General features: G+C 34.1%; 3 protein-coding genes across 9 annotated transcripts; all 3 read left to right on the top strand.

Annotated features, from left to right (window-relative positions):
* The first annotated feature begins 730 nt into the window (after positions 1-730).
* Positions 731-10,503, top strand: LOC137815274 (DNA topoisomerase, type IA, core). 5 transcript variants are annotated; one of them, XM_068618396.2, is made up of 15 exons: positions 731-899; positions 998-1,054; positions 1,548-1,651; positions 2,153-2,246; positions 3,479-3,578; positions 4,287-4,518; positions 5,518-5,680; positions 5,773-5,892; positions 6,132-6,211; positions 6,313-6,591; positions 7,131-7,299; positions 7,565-7,693; positions 7,763-7,975; positions 8,548-8,727; positions 9,767-10,503. In XM_068618396.2, the coding sequence occupies exons 1-15, from the start codon at positions 870-872 to the stop codon at positions 10,403-10,405; spliced, it is 2,589 nt and encodes an 862-aa protein (XP_068474497.2). In that variant the 5' UTR covers positions 731-869; the 3' UTR covers positions 10,406-10,503. The 5 variants fall into 5 exon arrangements, 4 of the variants coding, with proteins under 4 accessions (XP_068474497.2, XP_090151395.1, XP_090151404.1 ...); XR_016515554.1 differs by having other exon boundaries at positions 760-899; positions 7,773-7,975; XM_090295269.1 differs by lacking the exon at positions 2,153-2,246 and having other exon boundaries at positions 774-899.
* A 1,145-nt stretch (positions 10,504-11,648) lies between these two features.
* Positions 11,649-18,396, top strand: PDS3 (phytoene desaturase 3). The gene is made up of 14 exons (XM_068618407.1): positions 11,649-11,857; positions 11,984-12,346; positions 12,786-12,874; positions 13,003-13,060; positions 13,277-13,432; positions 14,029-14,177; positions 14,963-15,082; positions 15,297-15,510; positions 15,614-15,716; positions 16,158-16,205; positions 16,947-16,992; positions 17,169-17,356; positions 17,516-17,678; positions 18,125-18,396. The coding sequence occupies exons 2-14, from the start codon at positions 12,022-12,024 to the stop codon at positions 18,182-18,184; spliced, it is 1,719 nt and encodes a 572-aa protein (XP_068474508.1). The 5' UTR covers positions 11,649-11,857; positions 11,984-12,021; the 3' UTR covers positions 18,185-18,396.
* Positions 18,397-19,899: 1,503 nt separating this feature from the next.
* On the top strand, positions 19,900-23,048 carry LOC137815271 (putative pre-mRNA-splicing factor ATP-dependent RNA helicase DEAH5). 3 transcript variants are annotated; one of them, XR_016515549.1, is made up of 4 exons: positions 19,900-21,365; positions 21,484-21,586; positions 21,749-22,448; positions 22,603-23,048. XR_016515549.1 is itself a non-coding variant. In XM_068618391.2 (3 exons), exons 1-3 carry the CDS (start codon positions 20,062-20,064, stop codon positions 22,952-22,954), a joined length of 2,577 nt encoding a protein of 858 aa, XP_068474492.1. In that variant the 5' UTR covers positions 19,983-20,061; the 3' UTR covers positions 22,955-23,048. The 3 variants fall into 3 exon arrangements, 2 of the variants coding, with proteins under 2 accessions (XP_068474491.1, XP_068474492.1); XM_068618391.2 differs by having other exon boundaries at positions 19,983-21,586; XM_068618390.2 differs by having other exon boundaries at positions 19,975-22,448.
* The last annotated feature ends 256 nt before the right edge of the window (positions 23,049-23,304 follow it).

Genomic DNA, 23,304 nt, shown 5'->3' with positions numbered 1-23,304 from the left:
AAGTTATACACAAAGTCAGACACATAAAATTATGTCATACAGATTGTTATGTATATATCTAAAATTATTAAGACATATAAGTTATTACTTTTTAATTGTTCTTAAAGAAACTTCAGTATTCAAAATTATATAGGAAGCTACTTCCAGATTTCTAATTGAGGACATAAAACTTGACTTATAAGAGTTTGTTTAAGTTTCTCTACCAAATAATGTTTAAAAAATTATTATTATTATTGCTTTATTGGCTAAAAATAAGAGATCTTACTAAAATAAGGTTAATATATCACAAGTTATTTGAATTTTATATGTAAAAAACAATTTTTATTTTAAAAAACTATAAATCAACGTTTTTAAAATTTCTACAAAGTAATTATTAAATTGTATTCTTTTATTACAAAATAAAGTGTAATATACAAAAGTGATTTAGGAGACATTTTAAAATGTAGACTTTAGATAGCAAATGTTATAACAATTCACAATATATAGTTTAAAGTCAAAGTTAGAATTCCATTTATTATAAAATGTAGGTACTTGTGTTTATAATATATTCAATTTAAGTTTTAATTATATTAGAAGTTCTAACTAAGTTTTTCAATTTTTGAATTAATTTTTTTATATCATGAAAAACTCCAATGAAACTATTTTTTTATAAAATAGTTTTTTGAATTAATATTTACTTTTTTAACATATATTTGTTTCATATTTTTAATTATTTTGAGTTAGCTTTATTAATCTTTTATTATTTAAAAATTATTTCAGAGCCCACGAAGCTCACATTTCTAATCCCTTGTTTGAAATCGATACTGGTTTTCGTTGTTTACTCTCTCTCTTGGCGCAGCTGAAGCAGAGAGAAGTTGAAGAAGAGAACGATGGCGCCACCCATTCCCAAAGTTCTGATGGTAAGAGAAATTCAGTTCTCTCAAGGATATTGGTTCCATTTGTGTTATTGCAGTTGTTGTTGTTGTTGTGACCTTTTGTTGTGTGGTTTTCCTTTCAGGTCGCAGAGAAGCCTAGCATCGCTCTCTCTATTGCTTCTGTTCTCTCTCGAAATCAGGTACTCTTTTTCGCATTTCGCATACACATCCTCTTACTTCAAAACCTATATAAATGTTTCTTCCATTCAAAACCTACACACATGTTTCCTCCGTTCAAAACCTAGTGGTCGTGCTGTTTATAGCTTTGTTTGATTTCCGCCTAAAATGAAAAATGAAAACAAAACAGTTACTAAAATACGCAATTGAGTTCTACTATTATTGTCTGATTAGAATGCACTGCAGTTTTTTGCACTGTTATTCAATCACATATTGCCATGTATGATAAGTTTTTTCACTTTTGTAATTTAATTAGAACACACTGACAGTTTTTGCTCTGATTTAATCACTTATTGTCATGTATGATAATTTTGTTAACTTTTATAATTATTACACATACTTGAGATGATATGTGATTAATTTTTCAGTATAAATTTTTTACACTCAGTGTAAAAATGTTATATTAGCTTTAAGTAAAAATTAAACTAAACTTCTTGAAGCACATTATGTAAGCAGGCGTTTACGAGAAGGGGAAGTACGGAAGTTCATGAATTTGACGGGAAGTTTCTTGGGTCGCCTGCATATTTTAAAGTAACATCCGTTATTGGGCACGTATTCAGGTTTTTTTCTTATCTTTTTTTCGAGGAGATCACTTAATAAGATTTTCATTAAACTTTTACTTTTATTTTTTTTATATCTTTTAAAATATTATATTAGGCATTTGCACACTCCTTTTGTCATGTCTCTCGTTGAATGGAAGTTGTATTAGATTAGATGTCAATGGACATTGTAGAAATTCAGTGAGTGGCATGCAAAGCAAGAAATTCTATATTACGATGCTGTTCCACAACTTCCATATGATCAAAGGAAGGAAAGGATAGTGCATCACAGATGATTAAATCACTGGAGTTGTTTGACATGAATCTCTATCTAGTTTGTGGTTTAATCTTTTTGTCATTGAAAAGTGTAGCAAGTGTCCCGTTTTATACTAACTTTTTGAAGGCTGGATCAGTTTATGGTGCAAACCATGCTATTTGGTCTCACTGCACGTTATGCATGTCTCAAATCCTGAGTGGTTTTAGTATTCACTCTGGGTTTTCTATCTTTTGTTGATAATGTAGTGTAGATTTTCCTGCTAAATATCAAGATTGGGCAGCTACAGATCCGTTAGATCTTTTTCAGTCTCAGGTTCTAAAGAATGAGTCAAACCCAAAGGTATTACTCCACAAATATTTCCTGCTTTTCTGTGAGATCTGTGGCTTGTTGGTGGACATGATTCACAAATCACAATAGAAGAGGCTTAGTTGTTGCAGTGGCTCCTCTGTGTCTTCTCATAAAATCATTTATACATTATTTGGAGTTATTGGGAGCAAGATAGATTACTTTTGTCTTTGTTTTCCTTACTGAAACCCAATTTCATGATGCTTTATATGCTCACAGTTAATATGAAGTTAGACCAGACAGTAACATTAAATTTTTGTTAGTAATCTATCTGTCTATATACATTTCCTAAAGATTGGTGACGGTTTTCTTAATGTTTTCTGAAGGTTCCTAGAAATTCACTTAGGGAAAATGTTCTGGAACTTTTTTTTATAGTTTTCGTGTATTTTTGATTTCTTCTAGTTTTGAATACTACAAAGGGGCTTAAGGCTGCAGGCATAATAGGAAACTTTTTCTTGCCAATGGAAAATAGATATAACTTTCTATCACAAATAATTATGTATTTTTAAGATGTATTATTAAGAATTTTTCTTAAGTTAGTAGAAAGTGATAGAGGTAAGGGCGTGGAAGGTCATTTTGTGTGCTTCAGCTTTCTGAAGAAAAGTTGACACAGTTCATAAATTTTGTAGACACGTTGCTTTTAGATGCAAAGTTGTAGAAGTTTTGGAAAAAATGAAGCCAAGAGTTGCTATAACTCTAAAATATCATATTAAGTGAATATAGTGGCCTTAAAAAATGGACAGTGCACACACTTTTCACAATTGTGTTGATAGTGATTTGTTACTTTGTATTTAAATTTACTTGTGACAATGAGGAAAATGAGATCTAAGCTGTTGGGTGTAGATTACTTTATCAAAGAAGGTCTGGTATCATTTCAAAGTTTCACTTGATCTTGACTCTTAGCAAGGGTGATAAATATTCATTTTATAATTTCATTTTAAGCTATCTTATTGTTTATTTATTCTACCATCTTCTGTTTCAGTGGTGTTAGACTTGATACTGATTTGAATGCTTTTCACAGGGTGTTGTAAAGGCCTGATTATATTGAAATGACTTGAGCTGTATCTTTTGGCCTTCATTCCACTCTCTACATTTTGAAGAGTGTTAATTCCATTGATGCTTGCTAACTTCTTACAAATTAGTTATAACACATGGAAATTTGTCATCTATAGTTGACTTATTTGTGATGATTTGCTGCAGTTACTAACACATTTTGTTTCATTCAGGCTCATATTTGTAGACATTTAAGTCAAGAAGCTCGTGGATGTCGTTATTTGGTATTATGGTTAGATTGTGATCGTGAAGGAGAAAATATATGTTTTGAGGGTAACTGTATAATTTTTCTTTTTTACATATATGTCACTGTCGTTGGTAGTCTTCTTTATTTTTTGATACTTTGATGATTATAACCAGTCTTTTCTCTGTTATTGGAATGCAAAGTTAGTTGATGTGAGTTTTGATTTGGTTATTGAAAAAAAACCCTAGCCCATTGAACAAATTGACTTGTAGTTGTCTAAGGTAGCTTGCCCAGAAAGAAAATAGAAAATTGAAATGTAAAAAAATGCTGCCACAGTACCCTTGTTATAGGATGAACATAACTCTTCAGCCCAATCTGTCCTTTAGAAAGACTATTAGTCTATAATAGTCACTAGATTTGTTTAGTACTGGGACCTTAGTATTTGCATCTAAGTTTTTATCCTTTCGTTGTTTTACTTACTCCTTTAGGTAGTATGAAGAAATGGCCAGCTAAGAGTGCCTTCTGTGCAATATTTATGTTAAGGACTTAATTTTTTCTATTTATTTTTTGGTGCTTTGTGTGTATTGGTTACACAGCCGGAGGTTGGCCTTCCCTACATTTCAAAATATCCCCTTTTGCCATTTGCAGTGAACATTTAATCCTGCCTTGTGTTATAGTGGGGTATCTTGTTTGGTGCAGATCATGCTTTCACATTCAGTATTTTTTGGAATGAGTTAATTAACTTCAAAATTGCAAATCATATTTTGAACCATATAAAATATTGAATGTTGTTGCAGTTATACAGTGTACTGGTTTCAAACCAAATGATACTTACCGTGCACGGTTCTCTTCTGTTACTGAGAAAGATGTTGTGAAGGCTTTAGACAACCTTGTCAAACCTAATAAAGATGAGGCATTGGCGGTAGATGCTAGGCAAGAGATAGATTTGAAAGTTGGAGTTGCCTTTACTCGATTTCAAACGAGTTATTTCCAGGGAAAATATGGCAACCTAGATTCCAGGGTCATCTCGTTAGTTTTCTGCTCTGTGTATATCATTTTCTATTTTTATTATTGTTCTTCTTGTATTGTTTTTGCTGTTATTCCATATTTCTAATTAGTTATTTTTAATTCGTGAAGAAAGATAGGCTTTGATTTTTAACTATGTTTATTGATATCGTGTGTCCATACATGCAGCCAATCTCACCCAGTGAGATAAGACTTTGTTGTTGATGATGATGATGAAGAAGAATGATTGTCATTTCTTATTATTTAGAATTATTTGAAATCAGAATATGTAACTTCTGCATATCCCAGAGTAGCAACAGCTGAATAGAGATTTGCATTTTAGTGCTTCAACTATTAACCTTGCCATATGAGTTGTGTCAAAAATTAAAAATTAGCTAGTTGATGTTGATTGCAGTGAGGGTTTACTTAGTTTTAGGCTTATTAATTGGACCGCAGAAAGCTCAGATAGTTGAGACTACTAAACCCCACAAGGCTGCTAATGTCTTAAGTTCACAATGCTTAAAGCCTCATTCTGTTTCTGCAAATCTGAAAAGAGACTGATCAACTTCCTATTCTTCTTGCAATGATACTGCTGATCTCAAGATCAGCTTGGTATATATCACAAATCCATTTAGCTGAAGCTTTTGGAACAATTAGTAATGTGATATGATATACTAGTTTGATTCTCTTTCAATTTTTTTATTCAAGTAGCTATTAATCCCTTTGTCATAAATTAATGGCTATGTTATCATTATGTCTTTGCTGTGCTTTGTTTTGTTCTGTTATGCTATTCTTGTTCTTTTATGCATTCAGGACCTGAGATTGCTTAGGTTCCTAGGTTTGACATGCATTGCCACCTGGTAATGCAAGCTGCAATACACACATCTCAACATTATTCAGAAGCAGGAGATTACATATCACACATTTTCTAATTTCTAATTTATCATCATTCTGGAGTCAATAATTTTATTTTGTTTAAACTTTGATGAGGTTATTGATTGTACTAATTTCTTCCTATTTCAGCTATGGACCGTGTCAGACTCCTACCTTAGGATTTTGCGTGCAGCGATATTTACAAATAAACACTTTCAAGTCAGAAAAGTTTTGGAGTTTGCATCCTTACATAATTCAAAGTGGCTATGAAATTCAGCTAGAATGGCAACGTGGCAAATTGTTTGACATAAATGTGAACAATTCTATTCCTGTATATTTGTGTTCATTCTTTGTCTCAAACCAACAAATGAAGGGCACCCTTTAGATACTTTTATGCCATTTCAGGTTGCTATGATGTTTCAAAAGCTCGTTTCCGAAGATGGACTTCTGGAAGTGACTGAAATATCAGAAAAACAGGAAACCAAAAGTCGTCCTGTTGGTCTGAACACAGTAAACCTTCTAAAGGTTAAGAATCACTTGGAAATGATAACATTTTATAATATAAATAATGGCTACGTTTGAATTTTCTGTATATCTATTAAATGAAAAATTCCACTATTATGGAATGATGCTTTATTCCGGAGAGCTGTTAATGTTTGTACTAAAAAATCTGCTTTAAAAATCAGACAACTATATTTTATTCTGGATTCAATGTTAATTTCTTGAGTTAATGTCAAATAACTTGGGTACAATGTTCTTTCCAGGTTGCTTCAAGTGCTCTAGGATTTGGACCTCAGATGGCTATGCAACTAGCTGAACGGTTGTATACTCAAGGTTTCATCAGGTTTTCTCACAATCTCCTAGTCTTCTTATTAGTAATGTTATATTTTCTTAATTTGTAGCATGTACTAACATTTGATTGGTTTCTGCACAATGTCTCTCTAGCTATCCACGCACGGAAAGCACAGCATACCCTCCTTCATTTGACTTTCTTGGTGTACTCTCTGCACAAAAAAATAACCCAACATGGGGTAATTATGTACAAGGACTACTTACTGCTGGTTATCAAAAACCTCGTCTAGGAACAGATGTAGGGGACCATCCTCCCATTACTCCAATGAGATCAGCAGCAGAAGATATGCTGGGCAATGATGCTTGGAAGCTCTACCAATATATTTGTCAACACTTCATAGGCACAGTGTCTCCGGACTGCAAGTATATAAGGTAAAAAATTGTACTGTTTCAATATTTCTTGATCATCACCTTATGGTTTTGACTTAAGTCAAGTGATTCCACAAATGTCCTGTGCCTTTGTTTGGATTGTTTTATCTGAGGCAATCTTGTTAATTTATGTTTGTTGTGGTCTCTCCTTGTTATCTATTTAAATATTTAAACATTTTGATAATGTTAGCAATACTGGAGTACGGGTACAAATGTCAAACATTCTATAACAATGTAATAGGGGCCAAGGTCATAAATTCATAAATATGTAGGCTCTGCAACCTATCGGAATTTTCTCTCTTTCAATTTTTCCTTGTCAGACTGTATCTAAGTGCACATGGTAGAATATTCAGGATATGGCTTCCCCCATATTGTTGTCATAATCATAATAATATAGTTTTTACAGAATATATTGGCATAATATTTCTGCTTATTTCTTCTAAGATTAATCTTTGTCTAAACCATTGCAAATATTCACATGCCCTCGCTTTATTGAACTTTATAAACATCTAGCTTTTCATACATTATTGTCATCCTTCCAGGAGGAAGGTTGAGTTTTCCATTGGCGGAGAGTCCTTTCATTGTACAGGGCAGCATGTTGTTACCAAAGGATTTACTGCTATAATGCCTTGGTTGGCCTTAAATGATAAAAATATTCCATCATTTGTAAAAGGGCAGAAGATAGAAGTATCAAAGTTGGAGCTCTATGAGGTAACTGTGGTGACTCTTGACTCGTTCAGATTCTGTATGCAGTATTTTATATTTGATCCTAATTTCTAGCCATTTCTAGTCTTTTTTGTTGTCTTTTTTGGTGGTGTAAACCATAAAGGGAACTGTTCAGTTTTATATTCAACTATAATAAAGGCCAGGGATGGTTGACTCATATATAACCATTTTTTAGAAGAATTTTTTTGAAACATATTTTGTATTAGAGTTCTATATATATTATGGATAGCTAACACCGCATGTTCTACAGGGGATTACCAGTCCTCCAGATTACCTAACTGAAAGTGAGCTGATATCCCTGATGGAGAAAAATGGAATAGGAACAGATGCATCAATTCCCGTACATATTAACAACATATGTGAGCGGAATTATGTGCAGGTAATGGGTATACACTTGTAGCCTATATGGATGCATCATTGTCTGGATATTCATCTAATCAAATTGCAGGTACAAGCAGGCAGAAAGCTTGTCCCGACCCCATTAGGCATTACATTAGTAAGAGGTTATCAAACTATAGATCCAGATCTCTGCCTGCCCGATATTCGTAGCTTCATTGAGCAACAGATTACTCTTATTGCCAAGGGTCAGGTAGATCATCGACATGTGGTGCAGCATGTAATCCAACAGTTCACACAGAAGTTTAGTTACTTTGTCAAAAAGGTTGGCTAACTTTGGTTTAGTGCTTGTTCGTGTTTTCTTCGTGATAATATGGTTCAATATGATTGTCTTTTCAAATTTCACAACACATTAGAATTTTATTTATTTATACTAAATAATTTCTCTTGATTTAAGTTAGTTTTGTGCTTCAATACGATTTCTCTTGATTCTCCTTCCTCCAACCCTAATCTGAAGATTACGTTGGGTAAAAATTTAAAATTAATTTATACTCTTGTTTTCTTTCTAATTTTGTCAGGTCACAGTTTATCCCGTATTTCCCTGGCTTACATCTTTTGCTTCAGTCTTACAATCTATTCTTACTGTTGTCTGTCAAACCTTTTATTGATAACACATGCTTTTGTAAAAGCTATGAGGTTTTGCACTCCTCTTAATGCATCGGTGAATTGATGTATGCTGGATTTATCCCATATGCATCCTTGAGTAGAAAGATTCCATGTATTCTTTATTCTTTCTTTTTCAAATATTGTCCACAAGTCCCCATGACGTTTGCTACTAAGTTGCACATGGATGTAGGTTGCATTGTTACTAATTCTGTTGCTTTCTATCTTGCTTAGATTGAAGATATGGATGCATTATTTGAAGCACAGTTTTCTACGCTTACTGAATCAGGGCGTATTCTGAGTAAATGTGGTAAATGCTTGAGATATATGAAGTACATTTCTACTCAGCCTCCACGATTGTATTGTGGTACATGTGAGGAGGTTTATTATCTTCCTCAGAAGGGAATTATCAAGGTATTATACAGCCTGTCTAATAATATCGACTCTTGAAAAACTGTTGAATTTTGGTAAATTTATATTATTGTGAACTCGTTTCTATCAAAAGTATTTTGTATGATTGTATTAAGTAGCATTGTTAACATTTCTCCCCATCCTTATTCTGAAGAGCAAAGTCTTCCTATCTTTCCCTGTTTACAATTTATCTCTTCCTTCTTCGTTCCACTTTCTTTTCCTAAGCTAATTTGTTATTGGGGCTGACTTCCTTTCAACCATTTGTGCCTTTTTCCTTGAAAACAATATAAAAAAATCCAACGAATTTCAGACCTCTGATATGCAGGTATAAAATGTCTTCACTGTCAGCAAACTATTGAGAGATTTCCTTTTCATTTTCAGAATGTGTTACAGTTTTCGTACTTGGAGTGGTTTAACAACTACCATGTCACTATAATTGGAGGATGACTATATGAACATTCCTTTTAAGATTATTACGGACCTACATTATGTGTGCTATCATGCACCAGTCCCTTCACTGTTTATTAGATCACGAGCAAGAGGACTTTTAGAGTACCTTTTCACCATCCAGTTCCTTCCTAACTTGTCTAAACTTGTAATCAACATTATTATTTTGGCTTCTCTCCCTTCAAGATGCGGAACAAAGATAAGAAAGAAAAGAAAGAAGGGGCTTGGGTTTTGGTAATATTTGTCAAACACTGCTCCAGCAGATTGAGTGTGAATAATATACTTGGGAAAGTTAAAAGTAGTTGAGAAGGAGTGATGGTAATAATATTTTGCAAGAATGATTGATATATTTCACAGTACTCGAAATACAGAGTCAGCAGCTTATACAAGATACAAGCTCAAAGAAAAACAATATCAGAGAAGATAAAGGCAAAACAGAATACATTTCTAGAAACTAAATACTTAAAAAACTATTATTCTCCTAACACATGTGCTGACCATTGGATATTTACCGTTTCATTTAATCTTCGTTGTTGCTGTGTTGTTTGGTTTGCCAAATGCCTGTCATTCACATTTGCTTCAATTTTTTCTACAGCTGTACAAAGAATTGTCTTGTCCTTTGGACAATTTTGAGCTTTTAATTTGCTCCATGCCTGGCCCAGATGGTAAATCATTCCCACTATGCCCATACTGCTACAGTAATCCCCCATTCGAAGGCATTGAAGCACTCATCAATACCACTAAAACTGGTAGTGCTGGCAAGATTGGCAAGGGATCTGGCATGCCCTGCAGCCTGTGCCCTCATCCCAGTTGCCCAAATTCTCTGGTTTCCCAGGGTGTATGTGCTTGCCCAGAGTGCAGTGGAACACTTGTCTTAGACCCAATAAGTGCTCCCAGATGGCGACTTTGTTGTAACATGTGTAATTGCTTAGTTTTTCTTGCACAAGGTGCACACAGAATCTCCACAACTAAAGAGCGGTGTCCTGAATGTGACTCTTCAATCATAGAAGTAGACTTCAACAAGAAAACAACTCCTCTGGAAGACGGAGCAACCTTGCACCGTGGCTGCATTCTATGCGACGAGTTGCTTCATTCCCTTGTGGAAATGAAACATGGTAGAAGTTTCAGGCACATGGGCTCAAGAGGAAGAGGTAGAGGTAGAAAAGGTGGAAGGGGCAGAGGACGCGGGGGTGGAAAAATGATGGATCCCAAAATGAGTTTCCGAGATTTTTAATTAATGAACAACTGTTGTTCATCATATCTGTTTCTGTAACTTGTACACGTTTCTAAAAAGAAAGAATATATATTACATAAAATTTGTTCATGGCGTAATTTTTTCACTCGCTTTTAAGAAGAAATAGCAAATGTTGAAGGTTTTTTAATTTTCAAAAGTAAATGCATTCAAATGCATTGCGTTCAACCCAATTTTGTTTAAAGAATATGTATTTGTGTTTTACTGTTCCGGTTTTGTTGAAGCAATAATTTGTATTTTTGTACATAGAGTTCTTGAAATCTTTATAGTAGCAGGCAAATACTTCTTCCAGAGAAGGTTTGTTACAAAACTTGATGCAGTGTTACACAATATAGGCAGCCATAAAGTATGTATCTACTTGAGAGTGGAGATGCGTTTATTTTAATTTTGATAATTTATGATTAAATGTTATGATTAAGCTATACTAACGTGAATTATAATTAATTTTACATCTTTAGTAATTTTGTATAAATGTAATTTTATTAAGAGTTAAATCATAAGTATATATTATCTGTACATTTTATCAAATGGATTAATAACAATAAAATCAAATTGTTTATATTTTTATATACTTTAATAACATTACATTTAATTTAATTTTAATATTCATAAAGAGATATTAATTAATTTTGAATGTTTAATTATTGATTTTGAAATAACATTATCCTAATTAAAGACTTAAGATTAAGTGTAACTTATATTATCTGTCATATTTATTATTTTTTTTGTCTCTTTCCCAAATACTTATTAAAGTATACTACTATCTCTTTATTTCGGTTTGCGGCATTATCTCATCTACTAATGCAATATTTATTGTATTTTTTCCGTTTTTATGTTCACATGCACTTGAGGAGAAGTGGACAAAGAAAACATGGTTTCGATTTAAAGCCGTCTCAAGCATCTGGGTGTTTGGTATCTGAAAGAAGTTAATCCAAACGGGATTAACACTTTCCAAAACATGAAACAAGAAGCAATGATTTTTTATTTTTCAAATTCATTATTATTTTAATTACAGATATTTAGTGTAACTACGAAGTAAAATGTTAAATTGAAGGAATAATTTATTATAATAATTGTTATACTATAAAAACCAAATTAATCATAAATTTGAATTAATAACAATTACAGTACATTTAAAACTTTTTTTATTAACCTCGGAACCAAACACCCACGTTGTCGCGTTGACTTATTTAACCCAGGAATATATCCGAGAATGTTGTGTAGTGTTGGCCAAAGTAACAAATAAAGAAGAAGAGACGTAGCGGGTATTATCGTCATTTATGATCTGTATTGTCTTTTTGTCCTAATTTTTTCCCACTTTCCATTCTTGCTCAGCTCACACAGCAAAATTAATTCTTAAAACACACCACACAACACTCACCCTTTCTCACCATTCTCCCTGTGCTCTCTCTCTGCAACTGCAAGCTTCGTTTCGTACACAATCTCACTCTTTTCACTTCTTCAACTTTTTCTTTTTCTCCCCTTATCAACTTTTCAAATTACAGTTTCATGCACTTCAATTCCGCTATAGTATTATTCACACGCATCTTTTTTGTTCAGGCTTTGTTTCATTCATCTCTTTGGGGTTCTCTGCTCCAATGGCTGCTTCTGGGTATATATCTGCCGCCAACTTGAATTGCCTGCTTGGCGCCAGAAATCTATCCAATCCCAAGGTAGGTTCTGCAGATGCCACTATTTCGTTATCGTTTGGTGGGAGCGACTCCATGGGTCTTAGTGTGCGACCCACTTCATTTCGTGCTCCCAAGAGGACCCATTTCTCTCCTTTGCGTGTCGTTTGCGTCGATTATCCACGACCGGAGCTTGAAAACACCGTTAATTTCGTCGACGCTGCTTACTTGTCTTCCACCTTTCGTGCTTCTCCGCGTCCGCTACAACCCCTGAAGATCGTTATTGCCGGTGCAGGTAATAAGCAAGTTCGTTTTGTGCATGAGAATTGTGTTTTTGCTGCCAAATTTTGTGGGTTTTCTTGCTTTAGTTGTTCTGGGTGTTTTCGGATTAGGACCTGTTATATCCTTTTCATTTCATGTATTGTCTTCTAATGTTGATGTGTTAGAGGAGCCCCTGCTTGGGATAGGCATTAGGAATTCTTTCATTTGTGATTAAATAGATATAAACACACATCTCAATGCTCGATTGCAATGTGTTGTGATAGTCCCGTTTCTGCAAGTAAAAAAGTTGTGGAATTACAGCATCTTCAATTTTTGGTGAAATTTCAAATTAAAGGGGTACCCTGATATTATGTTTGTTATTTAAAGATAATCTTGTTTGTAAACTAATCTTTGCACATGAGTTTTGATCACTCTGTCTTTTGTGGACTGATGCATGTTTCAAATTAGTGCAGGATTGGCTGGTTTATCAACTGCAAAATATTTGGCCGATGCTGGGCATAAGCCTATATTGCTGGAAGCAAGAGACGTTCTAGGTGGAAAGGTTTTCCTGCTAATTAACCCCTTTCGTCAATGATTTGTCACTTTTTACAACTTCTGTTCATCATTTTAGCGTGTTGTTTTAATTAGATAAGAAATTTGTTGTGTTTATACTATTATTCATTTCCTAAGATTGCTGCATGGAAAGATGAGGATGGAGACTGGTATGAAACAGGTCTACACATCTTCTGTAAGTTCATTAATTTCTGCTACGCTTTCATTTCCTCAACTCTTTTTTTAATATTTCTTGATAAAAGAGAATTAGAAGAGTAAAAGGCTGGATGATCTGGAATATTTCTAGAACTACAAAAGAAAACATATTATTTTATCAATAAACATGTTTTAATTATTAGAATCCATGTTTTGTAGTTATCTTTGCCTTACAACCTTTTCCCCTTCCCCACAGTTGGGGCTTACCCTAATGTGCAGAACCTATTTGGAGAACTTGGCCTTAATGACCGGTTACAATGGAAGGAGCATTCCATGATTTTTGCTATGCCAAGTAAGCCCGGAGAGTTTAGTCGATTTGATTTCCCCGAAATCCTTCCGTCCCCATTAAATGGTAAGATGTAAGACTTATTATAGGTGTCCATATTTATATATACCTAACTGAAGTTGGATGTCTCTATAAAAAGTACATTGAATGTCTTTATTTTGAAAGCCTACCATGCAGAATTTGCAGTTGTCTACTACAAAATTTGTAATACTATCTAGCAACTATCCTGTTTATGCTATGGGTAGTGCCTCAAACCAGAATCCAGAATTAACAAATTTTTAGTTTCCTTGGAAGCTTTAACCCAATTTGCTAGTCAAGTTTTGATTTTGAATATATGACAATGAATTCAATAATCATTGAAACAAGATGGGTTAAATTGGTTCCATTTTATGCAAGTTAAAAATTGCAAAGCCAAAAGTGAACGAGCATTTTAGCTTCGTTTCTATATTCTTTTACTCTCTTACTTCTATCTCTTTCTTCACTAATTTGGTTTGCAGGACAGGAACATATTTTCTCTGCTAAAAATAAACAACTGATGCTTAAATTCTCCAATTTTATTTTAACATCTACATCATTCCCGTTCTAAGATTTTGTTTCATTATACCTTACGTGCTAAATGTTAATCATTATTTACAAGTTGCATGCCATGAATCTGATAACAGGAATCTGGGCCATATTGAGGAACAACGAGATGCTGACATGGCCAGAGAAAATCAAATTTGCAATTGGGCTTCTGCCAGCTATGCTTGGTGGACAGGCATATGTTGAGGCTCAAGATGGTCTTTCTGTTAAAGAATGGATGATAAAACAGGTATAGCAGTTGTCTTCTTGATTGTATAACCTTACCAGTCGATTAACAAGTACTTTGTGGGAAAAAGTGCTGCAGGAAGAATGGATAAATTCATTTGTGATTGACTGAAGAGTATTCAAAGTTATTTGTAGCTGCCATAGCTATTCCACCTTCTTTAGGAGGGGAGTATTGATAGATACTCATTGGTAATCAGTTAAGTGTCTGGTAGTGAAGGAGTTAGTTAGGTTAGTTGGTTGAACTGTTGAAGAAATAAGGCATATTGTCTATAAATAAGAGGGTTTGAGAGGTAGGGATAGTTCTGTTATTTGAGACAATGGGGCTTGGGCTTTACTAGTGTCTCCATATGAGGAGAATTGTCTATGTCTGCATGCCTTTACTAGTGTAGTTAATTTATTTACTGTCAGAAAAATTATGTGCTGGAGACTTACAGGGTATAGATGAAGTTGTTTTGTCAGGTTAGCCATGTATATCTGAGTTGAAATACTGGTCATTTTGGTTCAGAGTGAGGTGAAGGGACTTCTGTGCTCCAAGAATGGAAGAATAAATAAATTTTGTATATTGTACTTTTTATCTATCTCTTAATTTAATGGTGGCAGTTTACTTTACTGGGAAACATAGAAAGGGTATCTATATTATAGTTACAATTGTTAGATTGCATTTTTTGATACTGCTTTAAAATAGATTCCATCTACCATAGGTTGATTTCAACGGGACTGAATGCAACCATCTCATGATCAGTGTTGCAAATCATCTGAGAATAACAAAATGTTTTCACCTTTTGATAGGGTGTACCTGAACGAGTAACTGACGAGGTGTTCATAGCAATGTCAAAGGCACTAAACTTCATCAATCCTGATGAACTTTCAATGCAATGTATATTGATTGCTTTAAACCGATTCCTTCAGGTGTGATCATTTCCTTTTCTTAGATACTGTCCCTCTAGCATTATTGTCGGATAGACAAGGTTATTTTTTTCCTGTTATAATAGTTTAATGCAATCAGATTAGTAATAAACTCTAAGATGGCCTTTTATTTCACAAATATGTTTTGTGGTTGGGGAACTTATGATGTAATTTTTTCTCTTTCAACTAATTGTTATATTACTAAATTCTTGACTAGGAAAAACATGGTTCTAAGATGGCATTTTTGGATGGCAATCCCCCTGAAAGACTTTGTATGCCAATAGTTGATCATATTCAGTCCTTGGGTGGGGAAGTTCATCTCAGTTCACGCATTCAAAAAATTGAGCTAAATGATGATGGAACAGTGAAGAACTTCTTACTAAGTAATGGGAAGGTGATGGAGGGGGATGCTTACGTGTTTGCAGCTCCAGGTTTTTTATTCTTCTTATTTTCCCATTACATTAATTTTTTTTTTCTGGTATTCTTAATCTCCATTCATCAATATTTTTGAGGATTTCTTTTTCTTGAAAACAGTGGATATTCTGAAGCTTCTTTTACCTGACAACTGGAAAGGCATTCCGTATTTCCAGAGATTGGATAAGTTAGTTGGAGTCCCTGTCATAAATGTTCATATATGGTAAGCAATGGTTTTTGGTGTCCATGCAAATCTTAATTTTAAATCAAATTATTACAGTCATCATTATTTCATTTTGCTGTCAATATATTAAAACTCAAATATTTGAAAAGATTGGAATAAAAATTTCTGTGATTTGCCTTAAATTGTATCAATGACAATTGGAAATTTATAATTAAATAATTAATATTATTCTTCCAATTGAATGGTTGTAATAGTTGTGGTAATGGTAAGTGAAACCTTTAAATATAGAGTTGCAGTAAAATAATGTCACTATTCAGTAATATACTTTTTTTAAAATATATAGTTTCCTCACTTTATTATTATTTTTTTTCAAAATTCTGGATACCAATAACAAAATTAATTTGTAATATTTGTGGGTGATGTTTTATATCGTTAGCTCCAATGTTGTGGTGACATACTACATATCCATCCTGTTTGCAGGTTTGACAGAAAACTGAAGAACACATATGATCACCTTCTCTTTAGCAGGTCTCCCTCACACTTTGAAACACTAGTAATGTCTAGAAATGCTGTTCATTTACTGATACATGAGTGTATATTAGAGCCAACTTTTGTTCTTGATAAATTGGGAAATTAGGCACGTATAACAATCAGAGGCCAAACTGAATATTGTAACATGGAAATAGTATAGAAGATATCCTCTCTCTAAATGTTGACACTCTTATAATGTGTTGTTTAGTAGGAGGGTAATTGACAGTGACCAATCTATTGAGTTTTATGATTTGACCTATATTCAGGTAGTGTGCTATAACTTACTGCAGAAAAAAAGGTGATAAAGGGAATAAAAATTTGTGGCCAAGATCCTTTCTATTCCATTCTTTGCTTAACTTGGTTAAGAGTTTGTTTAAGAATTTATTCAGGGCATTGATGTGGTCTAGCATGATGTGGTTTATTGAGATTCTGTTCTGTGTATATGGTACTGTTTCGCGTACAATTTCCAATTGCAAATAATTAAATATTGTTTGTCGATTGCTTTAGGATAAAAGGAATTTTTATGGTGATTGCAATCGATACAATCTGGTTATTGCTGGAGGATTTTTAATTTTCTGATGTTTTAGGTATCTGAGGATTTTAGGGATGAAAATCACTTTAACTTTGCTGTGTGAAATGAAGTTTTTTATTCTTTGCTTTCTTGATGGCATTTCTGGATTATAAATTAAGTATTTCATCACCTCACATCTTGCATATTTTATATTTTTCTTCGTGCAGAAGTCCCCTTCTGAGTGTATATGCTGACATGTCTGTAACTTGCAAGGTAAACACTTCTTTCATGTCATTGATTTCCACTGATTTTTATTTCCTCTTATTTTTCAGATATTTGTGTACTTTTTTTTTTTGAGGTTTGAGGCTGAATTTCTTCTGCATATGTTTGTCTGGTTATCATTAACTGCTGGAATGTTGTTTGGGTGACTCTTTCATGATCTAATGCAGGAATATTATGACCCAAACAAGTCTATGTTAGAGTTGGTTTTTGCACCAGCTGAAGAATGGATTTCACGTAGTGATGAAGATATCATTGAAGCCACAATGTCTGAGCTTGCCAAACTCTTTCCTGATGAAATTTCTGCAGACCAAAGCAAAGCAAAGATTGTCAAGTACCATGTTGTTAAAACACCAAGGTTTGTCTGAAGATCCACAGAGGTGGATTATTCCTTTTTTACTTCTTTTCTAAACATGGATTGAGATTGTTTTTGCTGTCAGTGAACCAATAGAGACATTTATAGCCATTTACATTCAGTGTGTTCTAAATCCTAGTGGAACTGGTTCCATTGTTTCAGGTCGGTTTACAAAACCGTTCCAAATTGTGAACCTTGCCGTCCGCTACAAAGATCTCCTATTGAAGGTTTCTACTTAGCTGGAGATTACACAAAACAAAAATATTTAGCTTCAATGGAAGGTGCTGTTCTTTCTGGGAAGCTGTGTGCACAAGCTATTGTACAGGTAAAATCTGTCACAAAAATATCTATATAACTTGCACCAAATAACTAGCAACAAAGTGATAATATATATATACATACATGCTTTCTCAGTGATTTTGTTTTCTTAATTAGTATTAATTCAGCTGTCTGAATAACACTACAGTTTATTTGTTGGTTTGAAGAGTTCTTTCATTTTCTGGTTGAAACATTTTTTAAGTTTCATTTATCCTCTAACACTTGAGTTGTGGCCACTGAATGATTTGCACCCTTATTTTTTTTATATAAAAACTTTCATGTTAGGCATCATTATGCAACTTGACATCTGAGTTATGCTGATACGTCAAATAACAACAATCATCTGCCATTACATGAAAATTATGCACCCTCATCTAAGTTTTTTTGAGTGTTTTTCCTTTGATTACTATGTTATGCATCACATTGTTGTCTTGTTGCTAAACAATTGTGCAGGATTGTGAAGTACTTGCTGGTCGGGGCCAGAAAAGAATGGCTCAAGCAAGTGTTGTCTAACAGAAACAAGAATTGGAAATAAATTATGGTAGAAATACAGGAGCAGAATCACTTCAGTCCATAGTAAGAAACCAAGGGAAGAAGAATAATCTACAGGGAACAAATGGCATGTGTCAATATTGTATTGGAACCAAGTTTCTCATAATTTAAACTTGTACATTCAGGTTTTTTTTTGTTTAAATTTTTTACTGAGTAGCAAATCATTTCCAGAAGGGCACATGTCTAAGCAAACTAATATAAACTATATATGCATTATGCAATAATATATCTATATATATTATGTATAAAAGATTTGCGTTTAAAATATTATCCTAAATATGTTTATAAAAAATACACTTATAAATATTACATTATATTTAGATATGTTATAACATTTTTTAACATTAATCGTGTATACGTCTTTTTTTTCTTTTTATGATTTATAATGAAACCTTCTATGTTAAATATGTTTTTGTTCTTTTACATAAATTTTTAATGTATTTTTTCAGTCTGAAAATGAAATAAATTTTTTTTAAAACAGAAGTATTAAAAATATTGTTTCTATATAATTTTTAAAAATAAATATTATATAAGAAATTAATTTTTTTTTTTAAATTTTAAGTAATTATAGTAAGAGGGTCACGCACATTCTATCATAATTTGATATTATTAGATCTAAATCAAATATAAAATAGATAATATATAAGCTGTCTAGCAAATTATCTAAATGTTAAAAAATGTAAGAATTAATAATATTTTAAATACCTTTTATGCTTACCACTTGCCTCTAGCTGTAACTTATCTCATTATACATCTAATGTAAATGTTAAAAGGCTACTTTATCCTTTTTATCACATTCATAGATAATTTGGAAGATGTTTTCGATTTAGAAGTATTATTTAGATTTACAAAAAATTGATTTATTTATTTATTTGAAATAAGCCCGTGGATTATGTGATTAAGATATATTTCAGATTACATAATGCAAAAGGTAATCTTATATTAAAAAAAGACTTCTAAATTATATAATTCATAAGTTAATTATGCATTTAAAAAAAAATTATGAATTACATAATTCTAAGATTAATCTCATATTCAGAAAACATTTTAGCTAATACTTCATATGAAAGAAAGACTTTCAGATGTATAATCTAGAAGTTTATTTTCATTAAAAAAGATTTTTAGATTATGTAATTCGAAAGTTAATCATGCATCTAACTTTCAATTACATAATCCAGAACTGTTTTTCTAGTTTCGTAATTAACTTCCAGATTATGTAATCTAGCTAATCACAAAAGTCTTCCGAATTACATAATCTGAAAGTTAATTATAAATCTATTTTTTTTTCTAAATTATATAATTCAAAATATTAAAATAAAATACTTTTGAAATACAATAATATATGAGAATGATACCATATAATAACTATGGAGGTGCATCAAGAAACAATCATGTTAAAAATACAAGAATACTCGATTTGAACATCACTTTAGCAATTTAGTGAGTGAGTTGAAGAGTAAAACATTTTCGTTGACCAAATCAAACATGGCTTTTTATGAGAAGGGACGCGTGGTTTTATTTCAAAGAAAAAAAACTTGTTTTATTTAATAAAAACGTTTTGTTTTATTTAATAAAAAACGCGTTATTATTATTTTTTTAAAAAAAGGTGTTGTTTAAATGTTTTTGTTATGCAGAACCTATGTTATATTTATTTATTATTAATTTTAAAAGAAAAAGAATATGCATTATTGAAATTTGAAACATGATTGAAATTCAAAATCGTATATAAATAGTGAAGAAAGCGCGAGATTTTGAAGGTAACCATTTCTTGTGGCCTACGCTACGCTCATCTCACACCACACACCATTTTCTCACGCGTCTCAATCTCACTTCTCGCCATGGCTGCGATCGATGGATTCAACGCGCTTCAACACTTGTCGCTCCTCTCCAAGGTCTGCGCCGAGCTCGAATCCCACACCGGCGCCGCCGACAAGGTCCTCGCCGAGTTCATCATCCACTTGGCAAGCTCTTCCGACAACCTTAACCACTTCGTCGACAAACTCAAGGACAACGGTGCCCATTTTCCGGATTACCTTGTCCGAACGCTTTTCACCGTTGTTCATGCAGTTCTTACACCCTCTAAGACAGAGTCTGAAACCAGAGAAGAGGGCAGTGGCAGTTCTTCGTGGAGGCCTCACAAGAAGAGAATCTCTTCTCCGGAGAAACGGGAAGTAAAACAGTTCACTGCCGCCGGAAACTTGAATTTTCCAGATGATGAGGAGGAGGAGGAGGGAGATGGATTGCTACACCAAGAAGAAGGTGACGATGAGGATCTTGAGATTGAGTTGAATGATGATGCACCTGCTTTCTTGCAGGGGAAAAAAACCAAACACTCAATGGACATGTCTCCTCTTAAGATTTTCACGAATCCAGAAGGTTCTCTGCTTCGCAGCGCGGCGATTCAGTCTGCGCTTGCTAAGGAACGAAGGGAAGTGCGAGAACAGCTGCATCGTTCAATGCTGGATTCAATTCCAAAGGATCTGAATCGCCCTTGGGAAGATCCTATGCCGGAGAAAGGTGAAAGACACCTTGCTTACGAGCTTAGGGGGGTGGGTTTATCTGCCTTTGACATGCCGGAGTGGAAGGAGAACTGCGAAAAAACCATTTCGTTTGGGCCGAAATCAAAGTTTTCTATTCCGGAGCAGAGGCAGAGTTTGCCAATTTATAAACTGAAAAATGAATTGATTCAGGCTGTGCATGATAATCAGGTGTTGGTGGTGATCGGAGAAACTGGTTCTGGGAAGACTACTCAGCTTACCCAGTATCTTGCCGAAGCGGGGTACACCACAAAGGGGAAAATTGGGTGTACTCAACCACGGAGAGCCGCTGCAGTGTCTGTTGCAAAGAGGGTTGCAGAAGAGTTCGGTTGTCGATTGGGGGAGGAAGTTGGTTTCGCCATTCGGTTTGAGGATTGCACTGGATCGGATACTGTCATCAAGTACATGACTGATGGTATGCTTCTTAGGGAGATGTTGGTGGATGAGAATCTGTCACGGTATTCAGTTATTATGCTTGATGAAGCCCATGAAAGAACTGTTTATACTGATGTTCTTTTTGGACTTCTGAAGCTGCTACTGAAGATTAGGCCTGAATTAAGATTGATCGTCACGTCTGCTACTCTTGATGCTGAGAAGTTTTCAGGGTATTTCTTTGACTGTAACATCTTTACAATACCTGGGAGAACTTTTCCTGTGGAGATACTTTATGCTAAACAGCCTGAGAGTGATTACTTGGATTCATCTTTGCTCACTGTTTTGCAGATCCACTTGACAGAATCTAAAGGAGACATTCTTCTCTTCTTAACTGGCCAAGAAGAGATTGATTTTGCATGCCAATCTCTTTTTGAGAGAATGAAGGGATTGGGTAAGAATGTTCCAGAGCTCATCATTTTACCTGTTTATAGTGCTCTTCCTAGTGAAATGCAGTCTAGGATATTTGAACCTACTCCACCTGGGAAAAGGAAAGTGGTTGTGGCTACAAACATTGCTGAAGCTTCTTTGACCATTGATGGTTTATCTTATGTAGTTGATCCTGGATTTGCCAAGCAGAATGTTTATAACCCGAAGCAAGGCCTTGATTCTTTGGTGATAACTCCAATTTCACAAGCATCAGCCAAACAAAGAGCAGGGCGTGCAGGGCGTACAGGACCTGGGAAGTGTTATCGTCTATATACTGAGAGTGCATATAGGAATGAGATGTCTCCCACTACAGTTCCAGAGATTCAAAGGATAAACCTAGCAACAACTACTCTTAATATGAAAGCTATGGGGATAACCGATCTATTGGCCTTTGATTTTATGGATTCACCTTCACCTCAGGCGCTTGTTTCTGCTATGGAGCAGCTTTACAGTCTTGGAGCATTGGATGAAGAGGGCCTGTTAACCAAACTAGGGAGGAAAATGGCAGAATTTCCTTTGGATCCACCTTTGTCCAAGATGCTACTTGCCAGTGTGGATCTTGGATGCAGTGATGAGATTTTGACCATAATTGCCATGATCCAAACCGGAAATATTTTTTACAGGCCAAGGGAAAAGCAAGGCCAAGCAGATCAGAAGAGGGCAAAGTTTTTACAGCCAGAGGGTGACCATCTTACTCTACTTGCTGTTTATGAAGCTTGGAAAGCTAAGAATTTTTCAGGGCCGTGGTGTTCTGAGAACTTTGTTCAATCCCGATCGTTGAGAAGAGTGCAGGATGTTAGAAAACAGCTTCTCACCATCATGGATAGGTATGATATCTAGATATTCTTCTAAATACTTTTTGCTGTGTATAATGTGAGTGTTTTTCGGATTTAGTTATTATGTTGACCATGGTCTCATGCATAATCCTTGAATTATATGAAACTGCATTCTAAACCAGGTGTATGAATATTCATAATCCAGGTACAAATTAGATGTTGCGAGTGCTGGAAATAAGTTAACCAAAGTCACGAAGGCTATTGCTGCAGGATTCTTTTTCCATGCTGCTAGAAAGGACCCTCAGGAAGGTTACAGAACCCTGGTTAACAACCAGTGTGTATATATCCATCCAAGCTCAGCTTTGTTCCAGAGACAACCAGACTGGGTAATCTACCACGAGCTTGTGATGACAACGAAGGAATATATGCGTGAGGTCACTGCCATAGACCCTAAATGGCTAGTTCAACTGGCTCCAAGATTTTTCAAAGCTGTAGATCCCACAAAGACGAGCAAGCGAAAGCGTCAAGAACGTATACAACCACTTTATGGCTTCTGAGTAAAAGGCAAGCATGAGATGAAATTTGTGGAAAGTCCCACATTTCTTAATACTGAAAACCAATGTCAGATTAAATATAGCTTGCTTCCACAAATCACCGGGTGCCAAAGTCAGATTAAATTCATAAAAACTCTTAACCTACTCTGACACCCTTTTTATATTATTGTACATACTTTTATTATTCAAAAAAAGTGAAAATAAACTATCAAATCATTTCATTCTTACATAAAATAGATTCTTTTAATGCTTTTTTCACTCTTAGCTAAGATTTATAAAATGTTATTATTTTTTATAAATTCAGTTAATAATAAAAAATATTAGGGTTTAAAGAGTATAACAGTGATAAAGAA

Source organism: Phaseolus vulgaris, chromosome 1, assembly GCF_051622355.1.
Source record: "Phaseolus vulgaris cultivar YP4 chromosome 1, ASM5162235v1, whole genome shotgun sequence".
Taxonomy (NCBI): Eukaryota; Viridiplantae; Streptophyta; class Magnoliopsida; order Fabales; family Fabaceae; genus Phaseolus; species Phaseolus vulgaris.
The sequence above is the reverse complement of the archived record's forward strand: the minus strand, read 5'-3'. Positions and strand labels throughout refer to the sequence as shown.

Bases quoted from the DNA above. Each gene is read 5' to 3' on its own strand.
- LOC137815274 (XM_068618396.2), top strand. From the start codon at position 870: ATGGCGCCACCCATTCCCAAAGTTCTGATG. The intron at 6,212-6,312 runs GTTTTCTCACAA...ATGTCTCTCTAG, and splicing joins TATACTCAAGGTTTCATCAG to CTATCCACGCACGGAAAGCA. The intron at 7,694-7,762 runs GTAATGGGTATA...ATCAAATTGCAG, and splicing joins GTGAGCGGAATTATGTGCAG to GTACAAGCAGGCAGAAAGCT.
- PDS3 (XM_068618407.1), top strand. From the start codon at position 12,022: ATGGCTGCTTCTGGGTATATATCTGCCGCCAACTTGAATTGCCTGCTT. The intron at 15,083-15,296 runs GTGTGATCATTT...ATTCTTGACTAG, and splicing joins CTTTAAACCGATTCCTTCAG to GAAAAACATGGTTCTAAGAT. The intron at 15,511-15,613 runs GTTTTTTATTCT...TCTTGAAAACAG, and splicing joins TTACGTGTTTGCAGCTCCAG to TGGATATTCTGAAGCTTCTT.
- LOC137815271 (XM_068618390.2), top strand. From the start codon at position 20,062: ATGGCTGCGATCGATGGATTCAACGCGCTTCAACACTTGTCGCTCCTC. The intron at 22,449-22,602 runs GTATGATATCTA...TTCATAATCCAG, and splicing joins CTTCTCACCATCATGGATAG to GTACAAATTAGATGTTGCGA.